The sequence below is a fragment of the Micromys minutus genome, assembly GCF_963924665.1.
Source record: "Micromys minutus genome assembly, chromosome: 12".
NCBI lineage: Eukaryota > Metazoa > Chordata > Mammalia > Rodentia > Muridae > Micromys > Micromys minutus.
In genome coordinates, this window is record NC_137981.1 from 45,370,746 (window position 1) to 45,397,249 (window position 26,504).

The 26,504-nt window shown below is 44.5% G+C and overlaps 1 protein-coding gene across 1 annotated transcript; it reads right to left on the bottom strand.

Moving 5' to 3' along the window:
- Window positions 1–252: 252 nt before the first annotated feature.
- Window positions 253–25,190, bottom strand: DLGAP5 (DLG associated protein 5; the record flags this gene model as incomplete). The annotated part of the gene is made up of 18 exons (XM_080926745.1): window positions 253–366; window positions 1,443–1,489; window positions 2,521–2,755; window positions 3,683–3,729; window positions 4,984–5,175; window positions 6,560–6,779; window positions 9,127–9,219; window positions 10,545–10,705; window positions 12,035–12,120; window positions 15,201–15,327; window positions 15,802–15,878; window positions 17,608–17,882; window positions 19,772–19,842; window positions 20,929–21,051; window positions 21,140–21,216; window positions 22,188–22,258; window positions 22,487–22,674; window positions 24,953–25,190. 18 exons carry the CDS (start codon window positions 25,188–25,190, stop codon window positions 253–255), a joined length of 2,442 nt encoding a protein of 813 aa, XP_080782871.1.
- Between the last annotated feature and the right edge of the window lie 1,314 nt (window positions 25,191–26,504).

Sequence of the window (26,504 nt, forward strand, 5' to 3'; positions counted from 1 at the left end):
CACAGTGCTCAAATGAAAAATCTAAAAAATGAGGCTGCAGATGCAAAGCCGTGGTCCACGTTTCATATTTTAATTAACCTATGTCTCCATGCATTAGAACACTGTACTGCAATATAAACAGACCAAATAGAAGTGAATTTCCAGTGCATATCTTCAAACCTTCCAACAGTTTAGGAATGCATCAGAGAACTAACAATGTGAAGAAAAGAATGATTGCAATCGTTTTTAAATTAAAAGCCCGCCTGGTGTTCTTCAGGGTCTTAGTGGTGAGAAGACAATGAGGTCACCTCCGAAGGAGAACTGTCTGCTTCTGTCTCGCTGTCTGGTCTCCTCCCGAGTGCAGGGGCTGGGGCAGCTCAGGCCTGCCTAAAGAACACAGCAGAGCTGTCATGGAAGCCACCAGCAAGAGCCTCCCCGAGTAAGCTTTTTACCCCCTTAGTTAACTGAGTGCCAAAGAATAAGTTCCCGACGTAACAATGGAATTATTAACAACTGAAGACCTAACGTAAAGGTTTTTTTTAATTTCACTTTTTGTGTGTGCACCACAGCAGTGATCTCGAGCTGCCAGCCTGGTCTACGGAGTGAGTTACAGGACACCCAAAGCTACAACTAGAAGTCCTGCCTCACCTCCTGATCCAAGAAAGACCCCACAGCAGAGCACAGCTAGAGAAGGGAACTCCAGGGTGAATACAACAGAGGAGGACCTCGATGGGACACACCCGCCCACCACACTCTGGCTTTTCAGAGCAGCAGAGGCATCGTCTTGTGCTCTATTTTCTGCTTAAATATACTTTATTTTAAAAACTTGTGTCACTTTGAAGTATCTACCATAATCCAAGCCACTCATTAGATATTTAAGTTTTTATCCAATGTGTCCTATCAAATTTGAGTAGCAGGGTCAGGGTTAACAACGAATTAGACTGTATGATTGTTGAAGCCTTTTCTCAATTAAAAAAAATTTAAAATTATGCATTTTATGTATATGGGTGTTTTGCCCATGGAGGCCAGAAGAGGGCGCTGACTACTACTGGCCAAGTGGGTGCTGGAAGTTAAACCCAGGTGCTCTTTGAGCCATCGCTCCAGCACTCATTTTTAGAACAGATCCTCTATAAAATTCGACACATGTGCAGATAACGGGAAAACATACATTCTAAACCTTGCACTCAAGTTGAAAAGTGAGTAATGTTCATTTTATAAAACAAAGCTAGCACTAGTACCAGAAGAGAGTTCAAGGCCAGCTTGGTCTCTATTTTGTAACTATTTTCAAACCAAACAGGGTGGATGAGAGGTCTCAGCAGGTTAAAGCTGTCCTCTGACCTCCACATGGCCTGGGGCATGCACACACCCTCACAATAACCACAAATAAGACACACTCACAACAACTTCACAATTGTTCAAATCTATAGTCAACAGGAACTTGCTGAATTAAGATGAAAACTTACTGGACCAAGAAGGTGGCGTTCAGAAGTGACACTTGTATGTACCAGTACTGAAAAATAAGAGAAATGATTGTAAAAGAACATTGTTTTGATCAACAGGTTATTACACTCGGACAAAGCTTTAATCAATCGCGTACCTGGCCGTGTAGCATTGCTTAAATACAATTAGATTTCAGGGAAACTGTAAGTATAAGGCCTTCTGTGGGAAAGTACCATACTTGCAATATTAAAGCTACCCAAAGTTGCTGAAGAGGGACAGAGGCCAGTGAGGTGGCACACACCTGCAATCCAGCACTCCGGAGGCAGGGGCAGCTGGATCTCTCCATGAGGTCCTGGACAGCCTGGTCTACACGGCAAGCTGAAGGCCAGCCAGGGCTACATAGTGAGACCATTGCTCACACAAAGGACCTTAAGTGACTGCATGGCTGAAACGTTTTACTTTACCTCAGGTCCGACAGACCTACAGAACAGCGGAGGAAAACAGGCCGCCATCGCATGGTAACACAAACCTGAGGCCCGGTTCCCGTTATAGAACAATCACTACACAGTACATAGCAACAGGCATTAGAGAAAAAAACCAGAATATTCTGAAGGCAGTTTCTGGATGTGGGCTGGAGAGAGCTGAAGGAATTTTTCTGAGTCTAATAGAGACCAGGTCTGGCATCAAAGGCTCCTCGCCTCCAGTGTGGACTAGCATTTCTCTCTGAAGCCTTAGCCTTAAGGGCACCACACTGCTTTGTCTTCCCATTTTGAAACAAGGTCTCACTGTATTGCTCTTGCTGGCCTGGAACAATGCAGGACAGGCTGGCCATGAAGTAAGAGTAATCCTCCTGTCTCTATTTCTTTTTGCTAGGATTAGAAGTATGGCCCTTCAAAGCTGGTTGAAGAACAGAGTCTTCTGAAACTAGTTTATAAGAGATGCCTATAGTGAGCTTCTAAGAGCTTACCCCTAGTCTTGAGAACCTGGTTCTCAGAATGCTACAGCAAACATCCACCATTACTCTTTTCCCCAGGCTTCTCAGAATGCTACAGCAATCATCTACCTTTTCTCCAGGCCTCACTGTATCTCAGAAGACCTTACCTGACTGGGACACCTCAGCTGCTTCTTGAGAGGAGTTACTCTGTGAAAAGGTATTTGTCTCAGGATTAGTCATCAGCACATCCTGGGAGGTAACTGCAGAACCAACTCCTTCCACCGCCGAGATTGCTTCCTCTTGACTAGTATTAGCATCAGCAGCCACTTCACCAGCAGGAAGAGGCAAATTCACCTTTTCAACAGAGAAACAATCCATCTTGACATTTCTCTTATTTACATCCTAGAGGTAAAAAGTGAGCATTATAGATTCCAACCACCCATAACTGAATCAAATGAAAAAAGTTTTACTGCTATTAAATTTATGAAAAACAGACAGCTGACATATTTAAAAAAAAATGTAAAGAATGCAAGGCTGCAGCACTCAGGAGACAGAGGCAGGCAGATCTGTGTGAGTTCTAGGCTAGCCTGGTCTACAGAGCAAGTTCCAGGATAGTCGGAGCTACACAGAAAAACCCTATCTGGAAAAAACAAAACAGAAAGTCTGAACAACATCCTGAGCCTCACTGTCTTGCTTCACAGCATCCCAGTATCCACACAGATCGTAGAGAACGCAGTAATGAAGACAGCCTTAGCAAGCACCTACACTCAGCTCAGACAGTGGCACACGGTTTTGGGAAGAGAAAGTAAATTACAAGAGCAAATTGGGCCTGGTGTGACCCAAGACTCTAGGGCAAGAGGGTTCCAGTTCAAGGCCTACACAGTAAAAGAAAGCAGGTATAACACGGACAAGTATAGCTATTGTCATCATGAAATTTGGTTCCAAAATTCGAAGCCAGAGCAAGAGATGGCTCAGTGGTTAAGAGCACTGGCTGCTCTTCCAGAGGACGTGGGTTTGATTCCCAGCAACCACACAGTGGCTCACAACCTTCTGTTATTCCAGGTCCAGGATACTACACGCACAGTGCATAGATATACGTGCAGGCAAAACACATATACATTAAATAACTCTTAAAGAGTTTCTGAGGCCTAAGATCCCCGATTCTCTAATTCTCTGACTCTACAGTCATCTTGATGTGGCGTCAAGAATACGAGAGCATGCTTTCACACAACCCAAGTGACATCAACGAGAATGACCACTCTGTATGTTAGTGTCTGACACAAACAGATGACCCCTTGGCTACCAACCCCACCTCACAATAGGACTTACACGCTCTCTGTCACTTGAACCTTGTTCTCCAGGACATGGGGTGTCTTCTACTTGGCTGCACCTGAAACACATCACAGTCATTTGGCCCGTTCTTTGAGTCCATCCTGCCTGAGAACCACTAATTTGCATAATGGATCGAACATAGAGCCTGACCCAGGAGCCCGCTGATCTGCAGAGACTACATAGTTACTGTATGATGGGGTACAGATGATGTCCTCTTTCCCTGGAAGCTCACAGACCCCACCCCCATGCCAATCACTCATGCTAATATGCTTCCACCTGTAATGCTGAATCTCAGCCAAATCCAGAGCCACATAACTAGAAACAGGTCAGGGTGAGGCTGAGCTCTGAAGCAAAGCAGCCCAGTTATTGTGTAGGCAGCTTTGTTGTGTACTGTGTAACTGAGCTTGCTACGTAACCCAGGTTGGCCTCTCAGTGCTCCTGCCTCAGCTTCCTAAGTGCTAGAGCTACGGGTGAGCTATCATGCCTGCAAGCTGTCTATGTTTACTTGATGGTGTAACTCAATATATTTTAATCATAAACAGAGGCAGAGACCAGATCTGAGCATGTACGTGCCCACAAACACATAAAAATGTAACTGAAAATACCGACAAAGTACAGGGCTGGCAGAGTGCATTGGCCCAGCATCTGACGGCTCTATGTTCAACCACAGGACCGCCAAAAACCAGAACCACAAAGACGCCACAACCAAATCCACTCTTTTGTGTGTTAGTAAGAAAACAACCTGAGAAACTTTATCTGTCAAAATCTCTTCAGGAGCCAATAGGATGATTCCTAGGTAAAGGAGCCTGCCACCACGCCTGGTGGTCTGAGTTCACCCCTGGAGCCACATGTTGGGAGAACTGGTTGCTCAGAGCTGCCCTCTGGCTCCCACACACGCCTCAGCACACGTTCGTGAATCTGCACATTCAAAGTAGTTAAGGAGAATGTAGTTTTATTTCTTCAAGTTTGTTTTAAAAATATTCTCCTCCAGAGAGATGGAGCTTTTGCTTTTGCAGAGGATGAGAGCTTGGCTCCCATGTTGGTCAACTCACAATGGTTTGTAACTCAGGCTCCAGGAAATCTGCAATCCTCCTCTGGCCCCTGCAGGTACCCACTCACATGTAACATGCCTGAAAAATGAAGTCTGTTTCCTCAGAAAGGAGCAAGACTTGCCCACATGTTAGAGGGTTATATGTGAAGTTGAATTAGAAACAACAGCTGTCACACTTCACCAGCTTGACATGAACCATATGAAGTGATGGTTCATGTCAACCCCATCACATACTCATAATACACACGAAGGAGGCACCTGCTTTCAAGACCATCTGCAAACGGCCTGTCACCATGCGCACTCTCGCTGCTCTGAGAGTCAGGCTTCTTCAGTGGTGTCGTCTGTCTGAGGTGGTCCCCTGAAGCCCTGCCCTCAGGCACAACTTTGCTGGCAGACATGTGTTTTCCGAATCTTTGAGAAAGGCGTTCAGAAGACAGTACTAAAAAAAGAAGAAAAAAAGCCTCCAGAACAAGTCTTTTTGTTCATTTTTTTTGTTCAGAAAGGCAGTACAGAGCCTACTCGTCAATGCCAGGCACCTTCTGTACAAGAGGATCGTCACTCGATTGGATAAGCCATGCCTCCGGTGTTACAGAACTCATCTAAAAAGGCATGATTTGGGGCTATAGATGGCTCGGTAGTTGAGAACGGTGGGTGCTCTTCTGAAGGAACCAGGTGGATTCCCAACACCTCATGATGCTTCACAACAGCTGAAACTCTAGGTCCTGGGGATCTGATGCTCTCTTCTGACCCCCACAGGCATCAGACACACACATGGTGTAGACAAACGTGTAGGTAAAGCATGCATACACATAACATAAAACACTAAAACTTTAAAAAGCATCGAGGTGAGGTGGCACAGACCTGTAGTCCCAGCACTTAGGAGGAGGTAAGAGATCTCTGTGAGTTGGAGGCCAGCCTGGTCTATATATCAAGTTCCAGTACAGAAGGGCCACACAGAGAAGTCCTGTGTCAAAAAACAAAACAAAACAAAAAACCAACAACAAAAACAAAAAACAAAGAAAAGAGAGAAGGAAAGAAACCCAGTCTCTTAACACATTCCTTTGACTATTTAAAGCACATTAAAGCATTTCCTAGTAAAGTTGGGCCATAGACTGGGTCCTGCTATACCAAACAGCCGAAACACGGGTTAATGATGGGAACAAGGGTATTCACAAGTAAACTGTTGAGACTCTTGGCTTCCTCCAACGTGGCACTTGAATGGCTGGTGCCAGAACCACAGTGCGCGCAGGAGGTAAGAGAATGACCTCGGGTGAGTAGCATACATCAGACCTTTGAAAACAGGATGCACCGTGGGGCTGGTGCGACACCCTGATACCACAGCCTCTCCAGAGGCTCAGGCACCAGTACCACAGCAAGTGGCAGGCCTGCATCCATCCAAGGACAGCCTAGAAAACTTGGCCAGGCCTTGTCTAAAAGGAGAGGACTTCAGAAAGGGAGGCTCTATCTCGAGGGACAAGCGCTTGCTGAGCACATGTCAAGCTGAGTTTGACCCCAAGGACCTCGGGTCCGCTTCCTCTGCGTCCTAACTCTAACGTAGCTTGGACAGAGCCTCACAGACAGACTGGGGTTGCGCGGCAGCAGCAGCTATGACATCACTTGGAAAACGCGACCGAGATCTTAAAAGACAAATCACACACAAGCCAGTTGGAGCACACCTCTCAAATGTGACGAGCATGTGGGCTTCCTGCAGGAAGCCTACTTCTAGAAACAGCACATGGGGTCTTTTCATGTGAAAGTCACTTTTCACCTTTCACTCAAGCCTCACTTGGCCCAAATACTTAAGTCTCAGCAAAACTACAAACCTGAGAACGACTTAGCGGGACTCTCGATTCTGAAAAACCCAGCATCAAACACTATTTTGTCAGCCTCCTTTGTCATGTCCGGTGCTGCCTCGTGGGCCTGCGCCTCCTGCCGCAGTCTGTCTTTCATTGCGTTCTTTATGGCGGCGAGCCGACTCCTGGCCGCCGTCCGTCCGTCCTCATCCTGCTTTGCTTTGCTTGCTCTAGCAGGCACAGCTTTTTTCTGCACGGAGAAGAGAAGGTGTGCTCATTAGCATGTTTACTGTTCCCGTGCTACGGAGAACTGAGCCCGAGCCCGGTACATAGCAGGAAACCTTCCTCCACTGAATAAGTCTGCAGCCCTTTAACTCTTTATTCTGAGACAGGGTCTCACCAGGTTGTCCCGACTGGCTTGAGTTCACACCCACTTCAGCCTCAGGACCAGCTGGTATTAAAGGGGGCATCTCCCCACCAACTGAGCTTCACCTTGTGTAGTGTGGTAGCGGGGGTGAAAAAGACCCCCAAGAGTCTCAACGTTCACTGGAATGCTGAGGCAGGAGAATTTTGTTGAAGTCTGTCTCCCCAACCCCGGCCCAGCATAGCTGCAGCCATTTTGTTCCCTGCTCGCCAGCGATTTCATATTGCTGCTGAAACATGCCTGCCAGTCATTGACGCAGAAAAATAACTTGACTCATAACAGGGCCATGCTTCCCACATAATTTGTTTTCTTTTGTTTTGTTTTTAAGATTTATGTTATCTATATGAGTACACTGTTGCTGTCTTCAGACACACCAGAAGAGGGCATCAGATCCCATCACAGATGGTTGTGAGCCACCATGAGGTTGCTGGGAATTGAACTCAGGACCTCTGGAAGGTCAGTCAGTGCTCTAACCACTGAGCCATCTCTCCGGCCCCCCACATAACTTGTTATGCTCTCTGTGCTATGAGGTTTGTTAATCTTAAGAAACTCCACAACTATAATCTTCACATAGTATCCATCAAATTAAAGGTCAATAACGGTTATGTTTAAAATGGCTTGAGTCAGGGCTGACCACCAGGCAGCACTTCCGGCACCTGCGTATCAGCTCCCTGTGGTTTTAGCCTTTATACGGTGGCCCTGAGAAATGTCCAGCACATAGCTTTGAGCTGCTGCCCTGGTTGGTCAGTCTTCAGTTGTGCATTCAACAAACCATCCCTGTTTAACTGAGATGGGTACTTGTGTGGTATGGGGTGACTTTTGGACCCCAACAGATTCCATGTTTGAATTCAGGCTGGGATACTTAGTACAATCCATCCCAAAAGTATCATTATATTAGCACCTCTTATAAATAACATGCTTTACTATTACAGAAGATTTAAAATGTGTTCAGCAATCTAACCATTCCTCTCAGATCTTTGTAGTAAGATTTCATTAAGAGGAAATAATAAAGTCTCTTTATGCTAAGACAGAATTCAGAACAGCTTTGCATAACACAGTTTAAAGTATGAACCTAAGTTTATAAACTACACGTACTTCTAAAATCAGGAGAAAACTGACCATTTAATTTGACAAATGTCCATTTGGGATTTTTAAAAAGTATGTGCACATGTGTGTGTTTATGTGTGAGAATGTGTGCGAGTGCCGGCCCCGAGTCCAGAAGAGAGCACCAACCCCCTGGAGCTGGAGTTATAGGTCTGTGCAAGCCACTGTGTGTGCAAGAAAGAGCACGTGCTCTTCAGCCCCCTACGTGGGTTCTTATCAGATTAACAGAGCATGCTTTACAAGAAAGACAGAAAACCTCAAAAGCATAGTGAAGAGACACATACTCTCTCGTTCCAGTCTGTCCCACAAGAAGCAATGCAGACAGTAAGGGGGCGGCCTGCCCAGGGAGGGCACTGGCTCTGAAGTAAGGGACCCTGGCATGATCCTTGGGCAAATGACTTTACCCTTCGGAGTTCTGGAATTTAACGATAAACTGTGACTGCAGCACCCACCTAACTGAACCGCTCTAAGGCTAACACATGACTGTCTGGAGTCCGACGTAAGGCTTAACTTAACCTGTGCTCTGTGACGTGATCGGAAACAAGACAGGAATTATCACAGGCAAATACACAAACATAGGAGGTGTGCTCTGTTTTTGTACAACAGTCTTGCTTTACAGTCCTTGCTGTCCTGATACTTGCTACACTGAACTCATGGTAATCACTCTGCCCAGCCTCCCAAAAGCAAGGCCACCACACCACATATGTCGACACAGGTCCTACACTCAGAATCAAACACATGCGTCACCACGGCACCACGGCACCACGGCACCACGGCTGTTACTTTCTTCTCTTTGGAGGAACAGCTTACATTTTGTGTTGACTCGATCCTTGCTCCCCTGCCCCCAAGGCAATCAGAGTAAGCACTATATGAAATTTACTTTGTGAACAGTCAAAGTTTCCATGGTAGGAGCGAAGAACCAAGGCCCCCAACGTGTCCTCTGATCCTCACCTGCATCTCATGGCACAGCCGGACTACCCCACCCACCCACACCAACACGTATCTTTTTAAAAACAAAAACCAGAAAGAGTCCGTGCTAGAAACGTGGGGAGGAAATGCACAAACCTACCCGGAGGACTTTCTTGCTTGGATTATTGTTGTCTTTCCATCCAGACTCCTCAAGTTTGACCAGGTTGTTGAACTTTTGGGTTACATCATCTACCTGGAAACAACAGCCCGAGTTCATCCAATTAATGCTATGTTAAAACTGCTACTTTAGGACTCTGAAAGGAGTGACCATGTCAAATAAGCAGGAAATGGTGATCAGAACTGGTTAGTTACTAAACTTAAAATCCTGTGTGGGGGTGTATGTACAGGGTGGTGGGTTACATGGTGTGTGTGTGTGAGAGAGAGAGACAGAGACAGAGACAGAGAGAGAGAGAGCACCCACAATATCAACCCAGGATGACCCCCAACTTGCTGTATAGTCCGAGAAAATATCTGGAAGTCCTGACCGTCCAGCCTCCACCTCCCCAATGCTGAGGGTTATTCAGTTTAAGTAACTGTAAATTGTGTTCAAGATTTTGTTGTTTTGAAAGAAGGTTTCTCTGTGCAGCCTTGGCTTTCCTAGAATTCTATCTCTAGACCCTGCTAACCCTGAACTCATAGAGAGCTGCCTGCCCCTGCCTCCTGAGTGCAGGGATCAAAGGTATGCATCACCAATCCTGGCTCAAACCAGGAACCCTCATGGTAAAACTGTTGGCATGTTTGGTGTAGAAACCTTTACACCCTACCTGAAGGATGTCATGTATGGACAAGTCTCCCAGGCGGTCTGCTTAGCTTGTAAACCGCCTGAGGGCACCCTACAGATTCCAAATCCAGAGAAGGTCCAACTTAATGATCAAGTGCCTGCCTGGCAGAGGGAAAGTCAGATCCTCAACACCACACACACACGGGAGAGGGTGCAATTCCCTGGCATTTGCATGTAACCTATGTATATCCTCTGTACAGTAGAAATCACCTGTATATTGTCAATAATCCTGAATACAAATTCTATAGACTTAGCGTCCCAGGGTGATGAGATTAGTATGCTGCCACACACACGTGATCTGCTTTGTCTTCCTTCAAGATCGATTTTACGTTACGTGTATATGTTAGACACATATGCCTCAGGGTCCACACGTGACCCACTTGAGTACGGCTGTTACGGAGGGAGTCGGAGTCTCTGTGTTTCTGTGTGGCCCTGGCTGTCTGGAACTGTAGACCCCCTGCGTTTGTCTGGGATCAGGCACCACGTGCTTCACCATGCTCTACTCCGGGGCCTTTCATCCCTAACTCAATGCCCGGCACACAGCAGGAACTCAGAAACTGCACCAGCTCACTCCTCACGTGCACCATTACCACAGACTCTGGCAACGTGGGCAGAAGGCAGCGCAGCTGACATGGGGCCTCCTGAAGGCTCACTCACTACATCCTAAGTAGCCCAAGTCCTGTCATCCCATTCTACTGATGTCAGAGGCAGATGCAGACAGCACAGCTGACACATACCTGAAAGCTAACCATATCCCAGAATCCATCCAGATCTGTGCAGGTGGTCTCCTTTTCACCTCGCTTATATTCACAGTTATCCACCAGTCCTTCAAACTGTCTGAATCTCTCCTTGATAAGGAGCCTTGTTTGACCAACCGCTGTGCGAATAAGGTCTTTAGCTAAAAAAGTTAAGAAATGCAAACAGGCCTTTATAGCAAGCCAGACAACTGAGACTTAATTAACCTCATTATCCTAGAGCTCACAGAATCAAGTTCTCACAGCAAAACAAAAATGACTACCCAAAAAGACTTAGACATAAATACTGAGCACAAGTTCCTTGCTTTAAGAACCAGTAACAGGGGCTGGAGAGATGGCTCAGTGGTTAGGAGCACGGACTGCTCTTCCAGAGGTCCTGAGTTCAAATCCCAGCAACCACATGGTGGCTTACAGCCATCTGTAATGGGATCTGATGTCCTCTTCTGGTGTGTCTAGGACAGCTACAGTGTATTCATATATTCATATACACAAAATAAATCATTCTTTAAAAGGAACAACAATTAACAATGTCCATCCTCATACACAGCTTCCCAATGATATGATTCCCTCTCCTTGTATTTATGAGACTTCAACCTCATACAGCCAAAACACCGAAGTACTGGAAACATTTTTTAAAGATTTATTTATTCATTATACGTAAGTACACTGTAACTGTCTTCAGACACACCAGAAGAAGGCATCAGGTCTCATTACAGATGGTTGTAAGCCACTATGTGGTTGCTGGGATTTGAACTCAAAACCTTTGGAAGAGCAGTCAGTGCTCTTAACCACTGAACTATCTCTCCAGCCCTGGAAACTTTTTATAAACAGCTTCTCCAAATAAATGGGGCTAAGGACCTTTGCCAAAATTTGTTTTTATACTGATTTACATAACTATGATTCAAAATACACACACACAAATATGTATTTTTCTTGTTTTGTTTTTGTTTGTTGAGACAGGGTTCCTCTGTGTAGCCCTAACTGACCTTGAACTCATGACCCACCTTGCCTCTGCCTTCAGAACACTGAGATTAAAAGTATTGCCATATTAACACAACTATACGTAAGGTCACACTAAGAAAACAAAAAATATAAGGTCGTGCACTTCTCTAGCAGAGATATTAGGGGACATATGTTAAACAGCTCTTTGAATAATACCCAAACTACAAAGTTGAACAACACAAGAGTTTTGATTTTGAAATAAAAAGAAATAAAGGCTGTGAGTATGGCTTGATGGTCAAGGATTTGCTCAGCACACACAAAACCCTGGATTCACACACACACACACACACACACCAATCCTTAATACACAACATAATCATTTTTATGGTCAGGTGTGTCTGGACACACCTGTAAGCCCAGCCCTCGGTTCCAGTACAGAGTAAGCTCGAGGCCAGCTTGTGCTGAGAGAACTACAACTAAAACCAATACAATGACAACAAAAGAGACAACTAAGATAACCTTTTCCTTACCGTCATCAGGGATGTCCAGTTCCAGCTTCCTCTCCCACTCCAGGCAGTGTGAGTTTAGTCTGTCAGTTTCTGATTGGAGGATTTTTCTAAAATTATGATGTACATGTTAGTGTTCTAAGAGTTGCTCAGCTTAGCCCAGTCTTACCATTTTGACATAATACACAAGACACAACGGTTTAAAACAAAGGGATGCCAGGGGGTGGTGCACACTGTTCATCCTGGCACTTGGGACAATGCTGGATCTCCTGAGTTCAAGGCCAACCCAACCTGGTTTACAGAGTTCCAGGACAGCCAGGGCTACAGAGAAACCCTGTCTCAAAAAACAAACCAACCAAATTTGTTTTTTAAGTATCAGGTATAAAAAAATAAATAGTGGCAAGGGTAATTTTGGAGACTTTATGTATGAGGATTTAATGTGCTAAACTAAAGCTCATCAAAGATACATTTCTTACCATCACACCTTGTCTATGTCCATTCCTCTCTACCTAAAACCCACCACCAAGCTACCTTTCCTGATTTGTTCTGTTCTCTGTTCAGAGGCTAGAGTCCAAGAACTATGTGTAAGTAGGAATTACTCTGGTGTGTAATTCCTACTTACACATAGTTCTTTATGAAACTAAGGACAAGCTGAGTGCCAAATGCATGGTGGAGATAATCCTGGGAAGTCTGTGGTTCAAGTTCACCGTAAAGTGCACCCTGCAGTCCTAGCACTTGAGGAGATGAGGTAGGAGGAACTCTTTAAGTGAAAGGCCAGCCTGGGCCACACAGCCCGTGCCAGCCAGCCAAGGCCACAAAGCAAGAGCCTGAGTCAAAAGAGAACAGGGACAAACAACCCACCCTCTCCGGTAAGGGTGAGGCCCTTACTGCAGAGGCTGGCGATTCGATGGTGTGTCTCCAGTCAGTTTTGCTCAGAGACAACATTTGATGTCTAGAGACCTTTCTGCCGTTTCTCTGTGTAGCTCCGGCTGTACAGGAACTCACTCTGAAGACTAAGCTGGGCTCAAATTCAGAGGTCCGCCCGCCTCTGCCTCCCAAGTGCTGGGATTAAAGGTGAATGCCACCACCACCCAGCTCTAGATACATTTTCAAAGGTAAGGACTCACTACAGAGCCCTAGCTGACCTGGAATTCAAAGCTCCTCCTCCCTTCTCCTAGGACTAAAGGTGTATGTCACTGAGCCTGGCTGAAGACATTTTGATTGTCACGATAGGACAGAGGTGCTCCAAACACCCAACAATGTACAGAAAGGACCCCAAACAAGAAGTAAATCATCTAAAAAAGAAAAAAAGTACATAATCTAAAAATGTGAATAATGCTAAGGCTGAGAGACCTAGGCCTACAAGGACTTAAATCTGTGCTTATACAGACATCCCAGAGCACAGAGAAATCAATACTTCTAACAGGATCCAGCAATCCCACATCTAGGTATGCAAAGAACTGAAAGCAAAGACCCAAAAGCATATATATGTGCACACTCAGGTTCACAGAAATTCTAATCAGTAAAAGATGGAAATGAGCCAAGTGTCATTACAGCTGAGTGTGGTGGCACCAGACTCAGAGACAGAAGGATCAATCTACATTGGAGACTGGGAGCTCTGGGCCAGTCAGGTTCAGAACTTGTATAGTGAATTTTAAGCCAGTCAGGAGAACACAGTAGGGCACTGTCACAAACAAGAACAAAAGCAAAACAAATAATCGAAACATAAATGCCATATGGAGAAGCAAACTGTGATTCACGTGGAGTAGCACTTGACTTATTTACTTTCATGTGTATGAATGCTTTGCCTTTGGAGGACAGGAGAGGGCACCGAATTCCCAGGAAGGGACAGCTGGTGTGGGCTGCCATGTGGGTGCTAGAATCCAAACTCCTCTGTAAAAGCAGCAAAGTACCCTTTCATGGCTGAGCTTTCTCTCCTATTCTAGCCACACAACCCCTATTCAACCATGAGGAAGGAAGACTGAGCACAGAGCTTATGTCTGTAATCTCAGCACTTCTCGGGCATAAACAGGACTGCCCATAAGAAAAGAAAGAAATTCTATTATAGATCAATCTTAAAGATACTATGCTAAGTGAAAGAAACCAGTCACAAAAAACTAACACTGGTTTGGGGTAGTAGATAAATGTTTAAAACCCCACCAGTCAGTAAGTTGACGCAGAAACATCTCCTGGCTCACCAAGTCTGGGCTAATTGAGACTGTCTTAAAAGCAAATGAAAAGGCCGGACAGAGGTGGCACACACCTCTAATTAAGCACAGCACTCAGGATGTAGAGGCAGGCGAATCTTTGAGTTCGAGGCCAGCCTGGTCTACAGAGTAAGTTCCAGGACAGCCAGGACTATGAGAAAAAAAGTGTCTCAAACAACTCTCCAATCTCCCCCCAAATAAATTAATTAAATAAAGGCAAATAGTGTATGGTTCTATTTAATTGCATGATGCACTTAGTAGGAAAAAGTTATGGAGACAGAGACTAGAATGGTGTTTGCCAGGGGATCTTAGAGAAATGGGGATCTGTCCTGAAGATACAGAACACAGGAGATGAACATTAGGGCAATGGGTGGCGGTGATGGCCTCGTGACATTATGAGTGCGTTTCATACCTGTGCGCTGCACACCTGCAGTAACACATGATGTACCCTTTACCTTAATAAGAAAACTGGAAAAATACCAACAAACTCAAGGGAGATAAAAGGAAGCAGAGGAGGGTCCACTCCCTGCGCACTCGCTCAGTGTGTGATGCAGACGGGCCGGCCTGAAACCTGAGCCTTCCGAGTGCTGCTTTATAGGTGTGAGCCTCCACACCTGCCTCAGTTTTGATTTCTGAACTAAACGAGGGCAAAACAACGGACTGTTCAAGACTTCTATTTTCAAAAGACAAAAGGTGTTTGTCCTGAAATGCAGGATGTATCCCTTAAAATATTCACAAAAAAATGATTAATGCCTGCAAGGAAGGGTCAAACTTCAGGGCCAGGAAGGACATTTTCCCCTCATACATCTGGCACCTTTTGACTAGAAACCATGTTTACATCCCATCTGCAAAGTGGAAAAAACATCCAAAGCCAGTTCCTCCCCATTTACCACACTCAACATCTATGCATAAAATCAAACACGTTACTCTTAAGATATGAAATGTCTAGACATGAATGCAAATTCCTGTAACAACATACAAACCTGAAATATGGCACATCATGTTGGGGCTGAGATGTCTGACCTTCACCTACTTCAAATGATATGGTTCCTTTCACCGAGAGGTGATTTGAATTTGAAGTAGAAGCGTCCTTCTGGTTTAAGCCATGTTCTATGACATAAACAAAAACATTCACTAAAAAACAACTCTTAAAGTGACACTCCAGATTTCAGGAGCTTTTAAACCCTTTGGTTTTATTGAGTTAAGCTCTAAAACTGTTTCTGCCTCGGCCTCTTCATTCTCGTCTCCTGGTATTATGGCTAATATTTCTGTGTTCATGCTTGTGGAGGTCAGAGGTCAGCCCTCAAGCACACCCTACTGTATTTCTGAAAAGGTCTCTCCCCAGGGCCTGGAAAACCACCTTCCTTGTCCTCTCTGCCCAGGGCTAGCCTCCAGCTCCTGCCCTGGCCACACCCAGCTTTGTGTAGTGGCTCGAGCTTAGTGGATGAGCTACCTCCTCAGCTCCTCCTCCACATTTCCCAAGCTCTTGACACAGCGCACGAACTGCGTGCTGAAAATGAGCTCAGCATAAAATTCTACAAAATCATAAGCCAGAGAAGCGACAGCCTAATTAAAATAACATACCTTTACTACGGTCTGTTAGTTTTGATTCTTGCTGTACCAAGATTTCATGTGTTGTGTCTCGAGTTGTAGTGCTAAAAGTAACAGAAAAAAAAAATGTTCATATATATGTAGCTAAAGGATTTGCTTTAAAAAAAAAATAAAAGGATAAAATAGAAATGTTGGCTTTTTACATAAGAGTAGGCCTCATTATGTAACACACACAGTGTTGCTTTTACTTACTAAATTTCTATCCAGGCGTGGTAATGCATGCCCTTAACCCCAGCATAGGATTGGGGTATTGGCTACTGATGTCCAGTATCATGGATGCTGGGACAAAAAGCTACCTTTTACGGTTTTTTGTTTGTTTCTGACATATCTTGATATGAAAATGAGACTGGCCTCACACTCTCAAACCTCATCTCCACCATTACCAGTGCTAGGACTAGAGGCATGTACCAGCCGGCCTGGCTCTCTTTAAAAATGCTTATTCTGGGCAGCTGGGGTGGCGCACCACAGTACTCTGGAGGCAGAGGCAGGAGGACCTCTGTGAATTTGAGGCCAGCCTGGTCTACAGAGAAAGTTTTAGAATAGCCAGGGCTACACAAAGAAATTCTACCTTAAGAAAACATTCTGAGCAGGAAAAATTTTAAGCAATAATGAGAATAGGCATCTCTATTACTAGTTACAGTAAGATTTAAAGATGTTGAGACTCTTAAAACTCAACAGCGGTGGACGCCGCTGAGTGATTTCTAATGAGTACAGCCATTGTAGTCTTTATGGGGCAACTTTGCCTTTTCTTCTGAAGATTCCAATTGACCTTCCTCTTCCCACTTTACAGACTTTCTATTACTAGAGGTAGTGTTTTTTGAGAGGAAAGGCAAGAAGGCAGGCAGAAGCTAGTCACATGGCTCATGGGTTAAGAGGATCTATTGCTCTTGCAAAGGACCCAAGCACCCACATCAGGTGGCTCACAACTGCTTCTGACTCTACCTCTAGGGAGACCTGATGTCCCTGGCCTCAATAGGAACCATCACTGATATAAACACACACACACACACACACACACACACACAAAGAGGGAGTACACATAATTAAAAATCATGAGATAATTTCCTAAGACAGCTCAGGCCACAAAGTGAGTTGCTATCTCAGCCCCACGAAAAAACAAAACAAAAATGAAAGAAAGAAACAAAGAAAGAAAGAAAGAAAGAAAGAAAGAAAGAAAGAAAGAAAGAAAGAAAGAGAAAGGAAGAAAACAAACAACAAAACTACAGGACTGGAGAAGTGGCTCAAGTGCTTATAGCTCTTGCAGAGTTCAGTTCCCACAACCCACAGGCAGCTCACAACTACCTGGAACTCTAGTTCAGGGGATCAGTGCCCTTCACAGGAACAGCACACATGGTAAACTTAATACAAGAATGCAAAACACCCATGCACATAAAAGAAAGCTTTACAAAGGTAAACAACTTAGGCGACTATTACTTATGGGTTATAATTAAGTCACCTATTAAAAGAAAAATCACTACCAATGGTGCCTACAGAGCAAATTCCATGATACACAGAAAAACCCTGTACCCTACACATTTATGATGAAAATAATTCACAGAAAATGTCAAAACTATCATAGATATTATTGTAAGCTTCTGAAGAACTTTTCTCAACATTTTTGTGTGTGATTTATAGTTAGCATACGTTACTAGCTAAACAGTACAAGGGAAAAAAAGGAGAAATTAAGAAAGGCATTTATTACCCCTTTTAGGAGAGTGCTTATTAAATAAAGACTGTTTGTATATTGATATTTGTGTTTGCTTAAAAAATATCTCTTACACTTCTGATCTTAAACGGTTCCAGTCACAACTGGGTGTCAAGAAACTGTTGGCACTTCTAGGACTCAGGGGAGCCACCTGGTAGGTCTTCAGACCACGTGGGGGCTGAAAGACACAATTCGTGGGCGCGAAGGACTTTCTTTCTTTCACTTTTGCAGGGACCGTCTCAGGCAAGCTTTCCTTTTCTTGGAAGACTCCACCTGTATTCATTTCATTTGTCACACTGGTCTTCAAATCCGAATGCTTTTCTGCACGCTCAACTTTGGAAGAAATGTCCTAGTAGAAGCAAGCAGAACAGAGCTAAAATTTCCCTCTCAGGAATGTATCCGACCATTACAAAGGAACACAAGTAACAAGATTAGCTACCAAAAAAAAAAAAAAAAAAAAAAAAAAAGCTGGACCATGTGATGGTTTGTGCCACTGGAATTCAACAGGATTCAATTTTTGGCCACACCAAAAATGGTCCAGGCTGGCCACCTTAATGAGGATAGAGAGCTGAGTCCAGGCATCCACTGCTGTTTCAAACCTGTGAGCAGCTCCCTCAAGATTCCACAGTTAGATGGACCACATCCTGGAACTGTGTGTGACAAACCCTTTCCTCCTTAAGTAGCTTCCGTTGGGTATTTTATCACAGCAAGAGGAAAAGTTCCCAAGAGAGCTTCCACATACATAATTTGAGACAAAAATGGAAACACTTAAAAATGTATACACGAGGGCTTGGGACCTGGCTCAGTACTTGAGAGTGACCGCTGATCTTTGGAGAACCAGAGTGTGTGCACATGTGTCCCACATGTGTGCCACGCAGCTCAGCACTGCCTCCAACCCCAGCTGTCTCTTTAAAACGTGTACACGTGAAATCAGAAGGTTAGCTATACTAAGTCAGTGCTACAATTCAGAGCCAGTCCTTGTTAAACTACACCTGGAAATTCCTAGCCCACACATGGAGGCTCACAACCATCTGAAACTGCCATCCCAGGGGACCTGACTTTCTCTTCTGGTTCCTCAGGCAACAGGCACACGGGTGGTACGAAGTCACGTATGCAAGCAAAAAAACCATACAAAAAAAAATAACTAAGAATAAACAATAACTTAAAAATAGCTTTAGGTTGTAAATATCACAAGAACAATAGTTCTCAGCATGACACCATGAGATCAACCAACAGGATACAAAGCACATTCTTCCAAGGTTGTGTGTGAGTGTGTGTGTTTGGGCAAATGTACACCATACCAAGGGGTGGAAATTAGAACACACTTCCAAATGTTGGTTCTCCTCTTCCACCTTGTGGGATCTGGGAATCAAACTTGGTTCATCAGGTTTGACAGCAAGCACCTTTACCCACTGAGCCATCTCCCTGGCCCCATGAAACAAATCTTAAATATTAGTGACTGTTCCTTTAAGACCCAGTTGGCTTAGAAAGATTCACTCTCCATTCCTTTCCTTGGAGGATTTATATTTGCTACTCACTAAGTCTCTAAACAGGTCACTTAGAATCCAGCATGAGCTTTGGTTTGCCTTCTTTAAAAGGTTAAAGTTATAGCATAAGCAAAGGAACTCAGAATAGCTCCTCATTTTTGTTTTTTGTTTTTTAATTTCTATGTGTGGAGGTCAAAGGCCAACCTGCAGGAGTGGGTTGTCTCAGTCCACTCTTGTGGGTTCTGAGGATTAAAGCTAAGATCATCCTGCTGAGCTATTTTGCAGGCCAGGTCCTATTTTCTTTTGAGAATCTCATCCCTAGATGCTGTCAGAAACCCTAGGATTCGTACCTATTCTAGGAAATCCCATGTTAGAGATGGAAAAACCAACTGAAATTACATAGCGTGCCCCAAATCATGCAACCAATTGGGAGCACAGACAATACCCTGTATGGGCGAATCCAAAATCCAAGCATCTCACCCTCCCAACCAGTACCTGCGAAAATATCTCTTTGCTGTGCTATTCACGAGTTTCCATTTTCTCTGCTAATCAGATTGCACTTTCTCTACTTATAATTCTGAGAGTAAGACACCCAGCACCTCCGTAACTCCTGGGATGCTTGCTTAGTGTCCGTGGCTCTGGCATGTGTGTAGGCTAGTTCTCTGAGGCAGTCTGCAAGCTGCACCTGGGCCTTAGGAACGAAGCATCCCGACGACAAGGCCCTGGGACAGGACAGAAGCCTGTGCTCTACCTTGTCCGGTTTGCCTTCTGCTTTTGTGACAGGTCTCTCTCGACTGGGTCCCGTTCTTCCCAATCCAGCCTCTGAAACAGAAAACAAAGTAGCATATCCACTTTATAACAGTCAATGCTACATAGTAAAGTGCCAGATAATCTGGCAAAGTTTGAAAGAAGACAAAAACAGAGATGTATGTCTTCAACTTTTGATGATTGCATGTCACACAAGATAGGGACAAAAACAGATGAAATTTTCTGTTAAATACAAACCATCTTTTCAGAATAAAGTGTTTCCTTTCTCTTTTTCTGATTGCCAAACACATACTTACTATAAAAATGAAAACACATACTGCCAACACCAACCAACCAACCAACCTAAACAAACAACAGCCTCAAATACCTCTAACTCCAGCACTTCCTAGGAAGCCTGAGGCAACAGGATCAAGAGTGCAGGCTAGCCTCAGCTACATGGTGAGCCCTTGTCTCAAAAAAACTTGTCTCAGGGCTGGAGGGATGGCTCGGGTTAAGAAAAATAGACTGCTCTTCCAGAGGCTGAGTCCCAGTTCCCACTTGGAGGCTTACAACCATCTATAGCTCCAGTTCCAAAGATCAGATGGCTTCCTTCTTCTGGCTTCCATGGGTACCAGTGGACACACATGCAGGTAAAACCCATACATATAAAGTAAAACTAAATCTTAAAAAAAAAAAAAAAAAAAAAAAAAAAAGGCCAGACAGAAAGAAAGCAACAATAGTCTGGTGCAGTAGTTCAGCTGGCAAAGTGCTTACTGTACAGGCAAGGAAGGGGCTGAGTCTGGGTCTCAGGACTCCTGTAAAAGCTGCATTGCTCATCTGCGGCCAGTACCAGGGAAGCAAAGACTGCTGGATCCCTGGAGCTTGATGGCCAGCCAGTCTAGCTGTACTCTCAAGCTCCAGGTTGAGAGTAAACCTCCAAAAGCCAGGTGAAGAGTAATGAAGGAAGATGCCCACTGAGAACCTATGGCCCACACTCACACTCCCCATGAGTTCATTAACAATTTCATACTTCAGCATCCATTTCCAATACTTGTTATATTATTAACACACTATATTTCAGGGCCATGATCCTTTTTTCTTTCTTGGTCTTTATAAACTATATCACTGTGTATGTGAATGCAGATAATAATCTCTTCTTACCATTTGTGGCTCTTGTGACTGGCTTTCTTGTGGTAGATGACACTGTTTGGACCATCTGCTTGGCCCTCTGAGGAGCCACTGATCCAGTCGCTTTCCCTGACGTGGAAACCATGGGCTGCATAACTGGGAAAAATCATCCGATCAGATGTTTTTTGTCATTCACGAGTCATTCCTGGGGCAGCTCCAAAATCACCACTGCTAATGTTCCTACCTTTTTTCTTTCCCTCTAATGGTTTTTTCTCAGAAATTTGTCTTTGGCCAAATTGAGTTACTTGAGGAACATTCCTGCTACCATAAGTCTGTGAAGAGATTAGAGACTCTGTCATTTAACTGCATAATAAATCAAAGCACACTTCTAACTTGTAAACACATCAATTCAAGACCAGCCTCAACCAGCAGGGAGTTTCAACAGAGTCTGGACTACATGTGACCCTGTCTCAAAAACAAAGCCAGGAGGACAAGATGTCACATCCCTTTAACCCCAGCACCCAGGAAACAGAGGCAGGCAGATCTCTCTAAATTCCAAGCCTGTCAGTGCACCAAAGTCAGGCCTTACCTCAAAAAAAACAAAAACATAAAAACATGGTTTCCTTCTATGCTCATTGGAGAATTCTGACACTACTAACAAAAACATTAACTGTGGCTTTCTTGCCCTGAAATAAGGCCTTGTGTTGAGGGTGGCCTCAAACTCATGCACTTAAGCTATCATTCCGCCTCAGGCACGTGAGTAGCCATGAACAGTCAGTCGGTGGCTTGGGCACCGTGGTCTAGGTATTTGCTCAAGGGTATAGAACAGGCCTGATAAACACAGCTCCCTGCCCTCTGTGACTCTCAACCCTGCTGGAGAAAAAAAAAATCAACAGCAAAAATCCCTCAATCTGACATTTCTCCCAGGGACAAAGTTTTTCCCTGGGCTTCATTCTCTTTAAGACTACACCGCACATATAGGTGTCTCAATAAGGTTCCCTCCAATTAAAATGTTACTCGATGCCTACGCTCACTGTGCCTTTATTTTATTTCTAGGCCCACACTAAGATCCATAAAGCAGCAAGATGACAAAGCCTGGGACAGGCCACACAGGACGGGTTCGTGCAGAGAGTCTTGGCAGCAGCCGCAACTGCTCTACGATCACTAATCTTCATACCCTCAGGTCCGAGAGACACATCACCATGCTTGTACCTGGTCTCAGGCTTTAAATGGAATCATAAACTTTGAGGGGGAAAAGTACAAGTCTTCTTTAGTAGTAATTATCTATACACAATGATACCTTAGTCTGTTCCACATGGTCTTTGGCCTTTGATCTTGTAATCCGCCCAGTATATGGATTAGCCTTTAAACAGCCAAAAGACGGTCAATTAAAAAAAAAAAAAACAAAATTAAACAAACATAAAACACACTGGCAAAATATAGTCTATGTCTCAGTTTAAGAAAATTAAATTTTATCCTTAAAAATTTATTTATTTTATCCTTAAAAACAGACACTTGCTAAGTTACGTATCAATTTTTGAGCTCCAGAGTTAAAAGAATTGTCTATTTCAAGTTAAAATCATAAACAGACCTTTTCTGGCTCAGCTTTTACCACCCTCTTGTCTGTGGCAAGAAAGACCGGTGCAGTGGGCCTATAGAGACCCACTTTAAACACTCTGGCTTTCTCTCGCTCTTCTTTCAATTTTTGAAGCTGCTTTTCTTCTTTGTATTTCTGGAGGAGCTGCTTCCGTTGGTCACTCAGAACCATTTTCACCGACCCTGAGGGGAAGCGGGTGTCAAACAACAGTCCATAAAACATTTTAGACAAAATATTATATCAACTTTCTAACGACACACTACATCTAACTTCACATGCTAATAAACCCTTTTAATCTTCAACACTAATACAGTTATTTTGAGTTCTAATCATTCTGAAACTATATTATGTATGACTCCATTTGCTCAACGCTTTAAAAATATTGATATTCTGATTACTTTCGGCCAAGCCACTCAAAGAACTTTAGGAAGGACCATCCATCTGGTTTGCCTTTTCCTGTACACAACAAGCTTGAACAATTCTTTGGGTGTCTTTTGACATTTGGCTGCCATCCATCACTTGAGAGGCTGAAGCAAGAAGAATGCGGGTTTTCTTGGCCAGCCTGACATTAGCAATGCCAAGCCAGACAGAGCTATCTATGAATACCTGATCCGTAAACCAGAAGTTCTTTTGGAGTCCGGCGTGCGGGCCAACGGTAAGGCACTTGCTCAGTTGCACAGCGTGACTGAGGCCTTGGGTCCGACCCCTAGCACCCTTTCTATAGAACAGTAACAAAGCCATTCTTGGGAAGGGTGCCACTCACACACAAAGCCAAGATGACAGCCAAGATGGGGTTGTGAGGATCTGAGTAACCCCACAGCTCTACCTCGGAGGCCCATGTATTTCTGGATAACAATGCTGGGACTTTAAGACCCTCACAAGCTTATGAATCTCTGGACTAAGATTCTTCCCTGGTCCTTCCTTCAGATCTCGTTCTCCTTATGAAGGCACTCCTTCACCTCCAATGTACAGTTTGTAAGTTTTTCTGTGACTGGCTCTTGCATGAATTAGGTTCGTGGGCCCTCCATGGGCTCGTTTTCACTTATTTCAAGTTTTTCACTTATTCCTAACCTCCATATTTTTCTAGAGGGTAGAAATGACATCTAAGGATTTCATTAGACTTAAGCCCAGTCTTTGAAGTAAGACTGAATGGTCCTTCCACTCCCTTGAACCCCGTTCCTTCCTCCACACCCCCCCTTTTTGAGCCAGCATCTCACTATATGGCCCTGCCTGGCTTTAACATGCTTCTGCCTCCTGAGTACTGGGATCAAAGGCACAAGCCACCGTGTCAGGCCCCTCAATTATTTTACTGTCTCTCTTTACATTCCTTATAGGCATCATCACTCCAACATGTCCAGCAGCAGGCTGTATTTACAGATTTGTCCATACAAATACATATATGCATAGTACATATAAAAAAGGAAAGAAAAAAAAAAAAAAACGGACGTATCAATTTGAGAGGACTAGGAGGGCCTGGAGGGATGGTACCTGAGAAGAACTGGAGGAAGGAAAGGGAAATAATTTGATTTTAATTGAAAATGTGTTTTTTTAAAAAGTAAAAATTTAACACATCAAAATTGAACTCTTAATTTTTAAAATACCCTTCCCTAAAGCCACTGCTGTCTTCTACAACATCCGCTGCATATTTTAGTTGTGCTCAAAAAAAAACCAACCCCGTCTTTCTTTCAGAACTCTTCACTCATTCCAGACCTTTTTCCTGCCAACTCCCTAGACAGGCTGTGACTTCCCTCTCCAACAGGAGCGCAGTATTCACGTCAGGTCAGAAGACACAAAAACCTGCCACTGTTTTGTCCAGTTCCTGTCCCTCATGGTGATGAGTCTGGAAGAAAGCTGGCCTTGGTGGCAGACTTTAATCTTCCGGTCCCAATGCCACTTGTCACAAAACCAGGTTCAAATGCACTGGGTGCGAATGCCATATTGATTCTTAAGAAAACTATAAAACCAAACTCCTAGGGGCCAGGAAGGGAGCTCAGGGACTAAAGTGCTTGCTCAGCAATCCTAACAGCACCGGTTCAATCTCCAGAACCCACAGAATGCTGGAAGGAGAGCCAAACTCCTGAGTTGCCCTCTGACCTCCACGTGCTCACAGGAGAACCTGTGCTCCCACACACCACCCCTCCACAGTGTGTTAAAAAAAACCTGAGAGCATCATCTCCTTCACTCACCCTGGTGCGTGCGTGCGTGCGTGCATGTGTGTGTATGTGTGTGTCTGTGTGTGTATGTGTGTGTCTGTGTGTGTGTGTTATGCTTGAGGAGATATGCATGAGCTACACCCATGCTGGAGCCGGCGAAGTCGGATCCCCTGAAACCTGAGTTGCAGACGGCTATGAACTGACCCCAGGTCCTCTGCAAGAACAGCGAACACTCCCAACTGCTGAGCTGTCTCTCCAGACCCTTTCCTCTCAAAAGTGCTCACGCTTACAAAAGACCCTTACTCACTTGCTTTGGAGCTGGCCTTCTCTGGATGGACGAGGTCTTGAGATGTCTCGTGAATGTTAACAAGGTCTCTCCCTTCCAGTGGAACGTTGACGTCCTTCAAACCGAAGCGCCGGTTCCACTCATAACCCCTGTGCCTGTTTTCCTTCTGCGACAGCGACTTTCTGTGAGCCAGCCGTGTCCTAATCATTTCACAGCTTGAATCTTTCCGAAGTCGACCGGCAAAACGTGACACCGGCATCCTGCCGAAGAGGAGAGCAGACACGGACTGAAATGGATTTTCATTTTATTGTTTAAAAAAAAAAATTCCAATCTTAGGTCAGGCTTTGGCCGCTCACCACTATACCACCAACACAAGCGAGCAAAGCATGTCAACTTGAGGGCAGCCTGGGCTAAAGAGTCAGATACTCTCTCAAAGAGCAAAAAAAGTAAACTAGTAAAAACAATCCAGACTTCAGTCTATCTCCTATACCGCTCTGCACTCCCGGAATGAAAATATTAAAGCTTACACCGGAATAAGTATGAATAAATATAAAGGTTATCACAGATGAGGTACCACGGCCTTTTTGAGGGTCACGAGGAGGAAGCTGCTCAACCGATTAAAACGAAGCAGAGAAAAAGCTATAATCTAGACTATAGACAAGAGGCACCATGTAAGTGGAAACAGAAAGAAAACAGCTATATTGCAGAATAAATCCTTAAGCGCCCCCTGGTGGTGAATAAAAGAACCTCCACATTTCTTCTCAACTCAAAAAGCCACAGTGGTGGGGGTGGGGGGGTTTGGTCATAAGGCACCTGCTACACCACCAAGAAGACTTGAGTTCATCTCTAACACTCGAGTAAGGGTCGGGCACAGCACTGCAGTAATGGGGTCCCTCTGCCCGCCAGCCTAACTCAACCAAAGAGCTCCAGTTTAAAACTCTGTCTAAAGAAAATAAAGAAGAGGGCAATAAGGGGGATGCCTGCCATTGGCCCCTGGCCTCCACATACACGCCAGCATGTACACACACCCACACAGACAAACATCTAGCACACACACACACACATACACACACACACAAACACACACAGAGCAAACTAATGACTGGGTGGCTTACACAGAAAGCTCAGTGGAGTTCAGATTGGGCTACACAGTAAATATGGTTTGAAACCCACCTATACCCTACATTCCGGCATCACCCTACTGTGATGAATACACTCCTGTGACTCTGGCACTTGGCTAAAGCTAGCCTGTTAAATACAACGAGACCATAATCGGAAAACCAAAACAAGAGGGCCCACTCACAGTCAGGCTGCAAAGGAGGCTGGTAGGAGCTCCCTGAAACCTCGTTCTAATCCTCTCCCCACCAAAACAAAACAAAAACAAAGCCAAACACAACTGCCAGAGAGTTTAAGAAAAACTTGGTAATACGGTTGTCTTTGAGTGTCAACTGCTGCAACAAAACATGACAAAAAACAAGTTGGGAAGAAAGGGTTTATTTAGCTCACACTTGCACACTGCTGTTCATCACCAAAGGAAATCGGGACTGGAGCTCATACAGGGCTGGAACCTAGC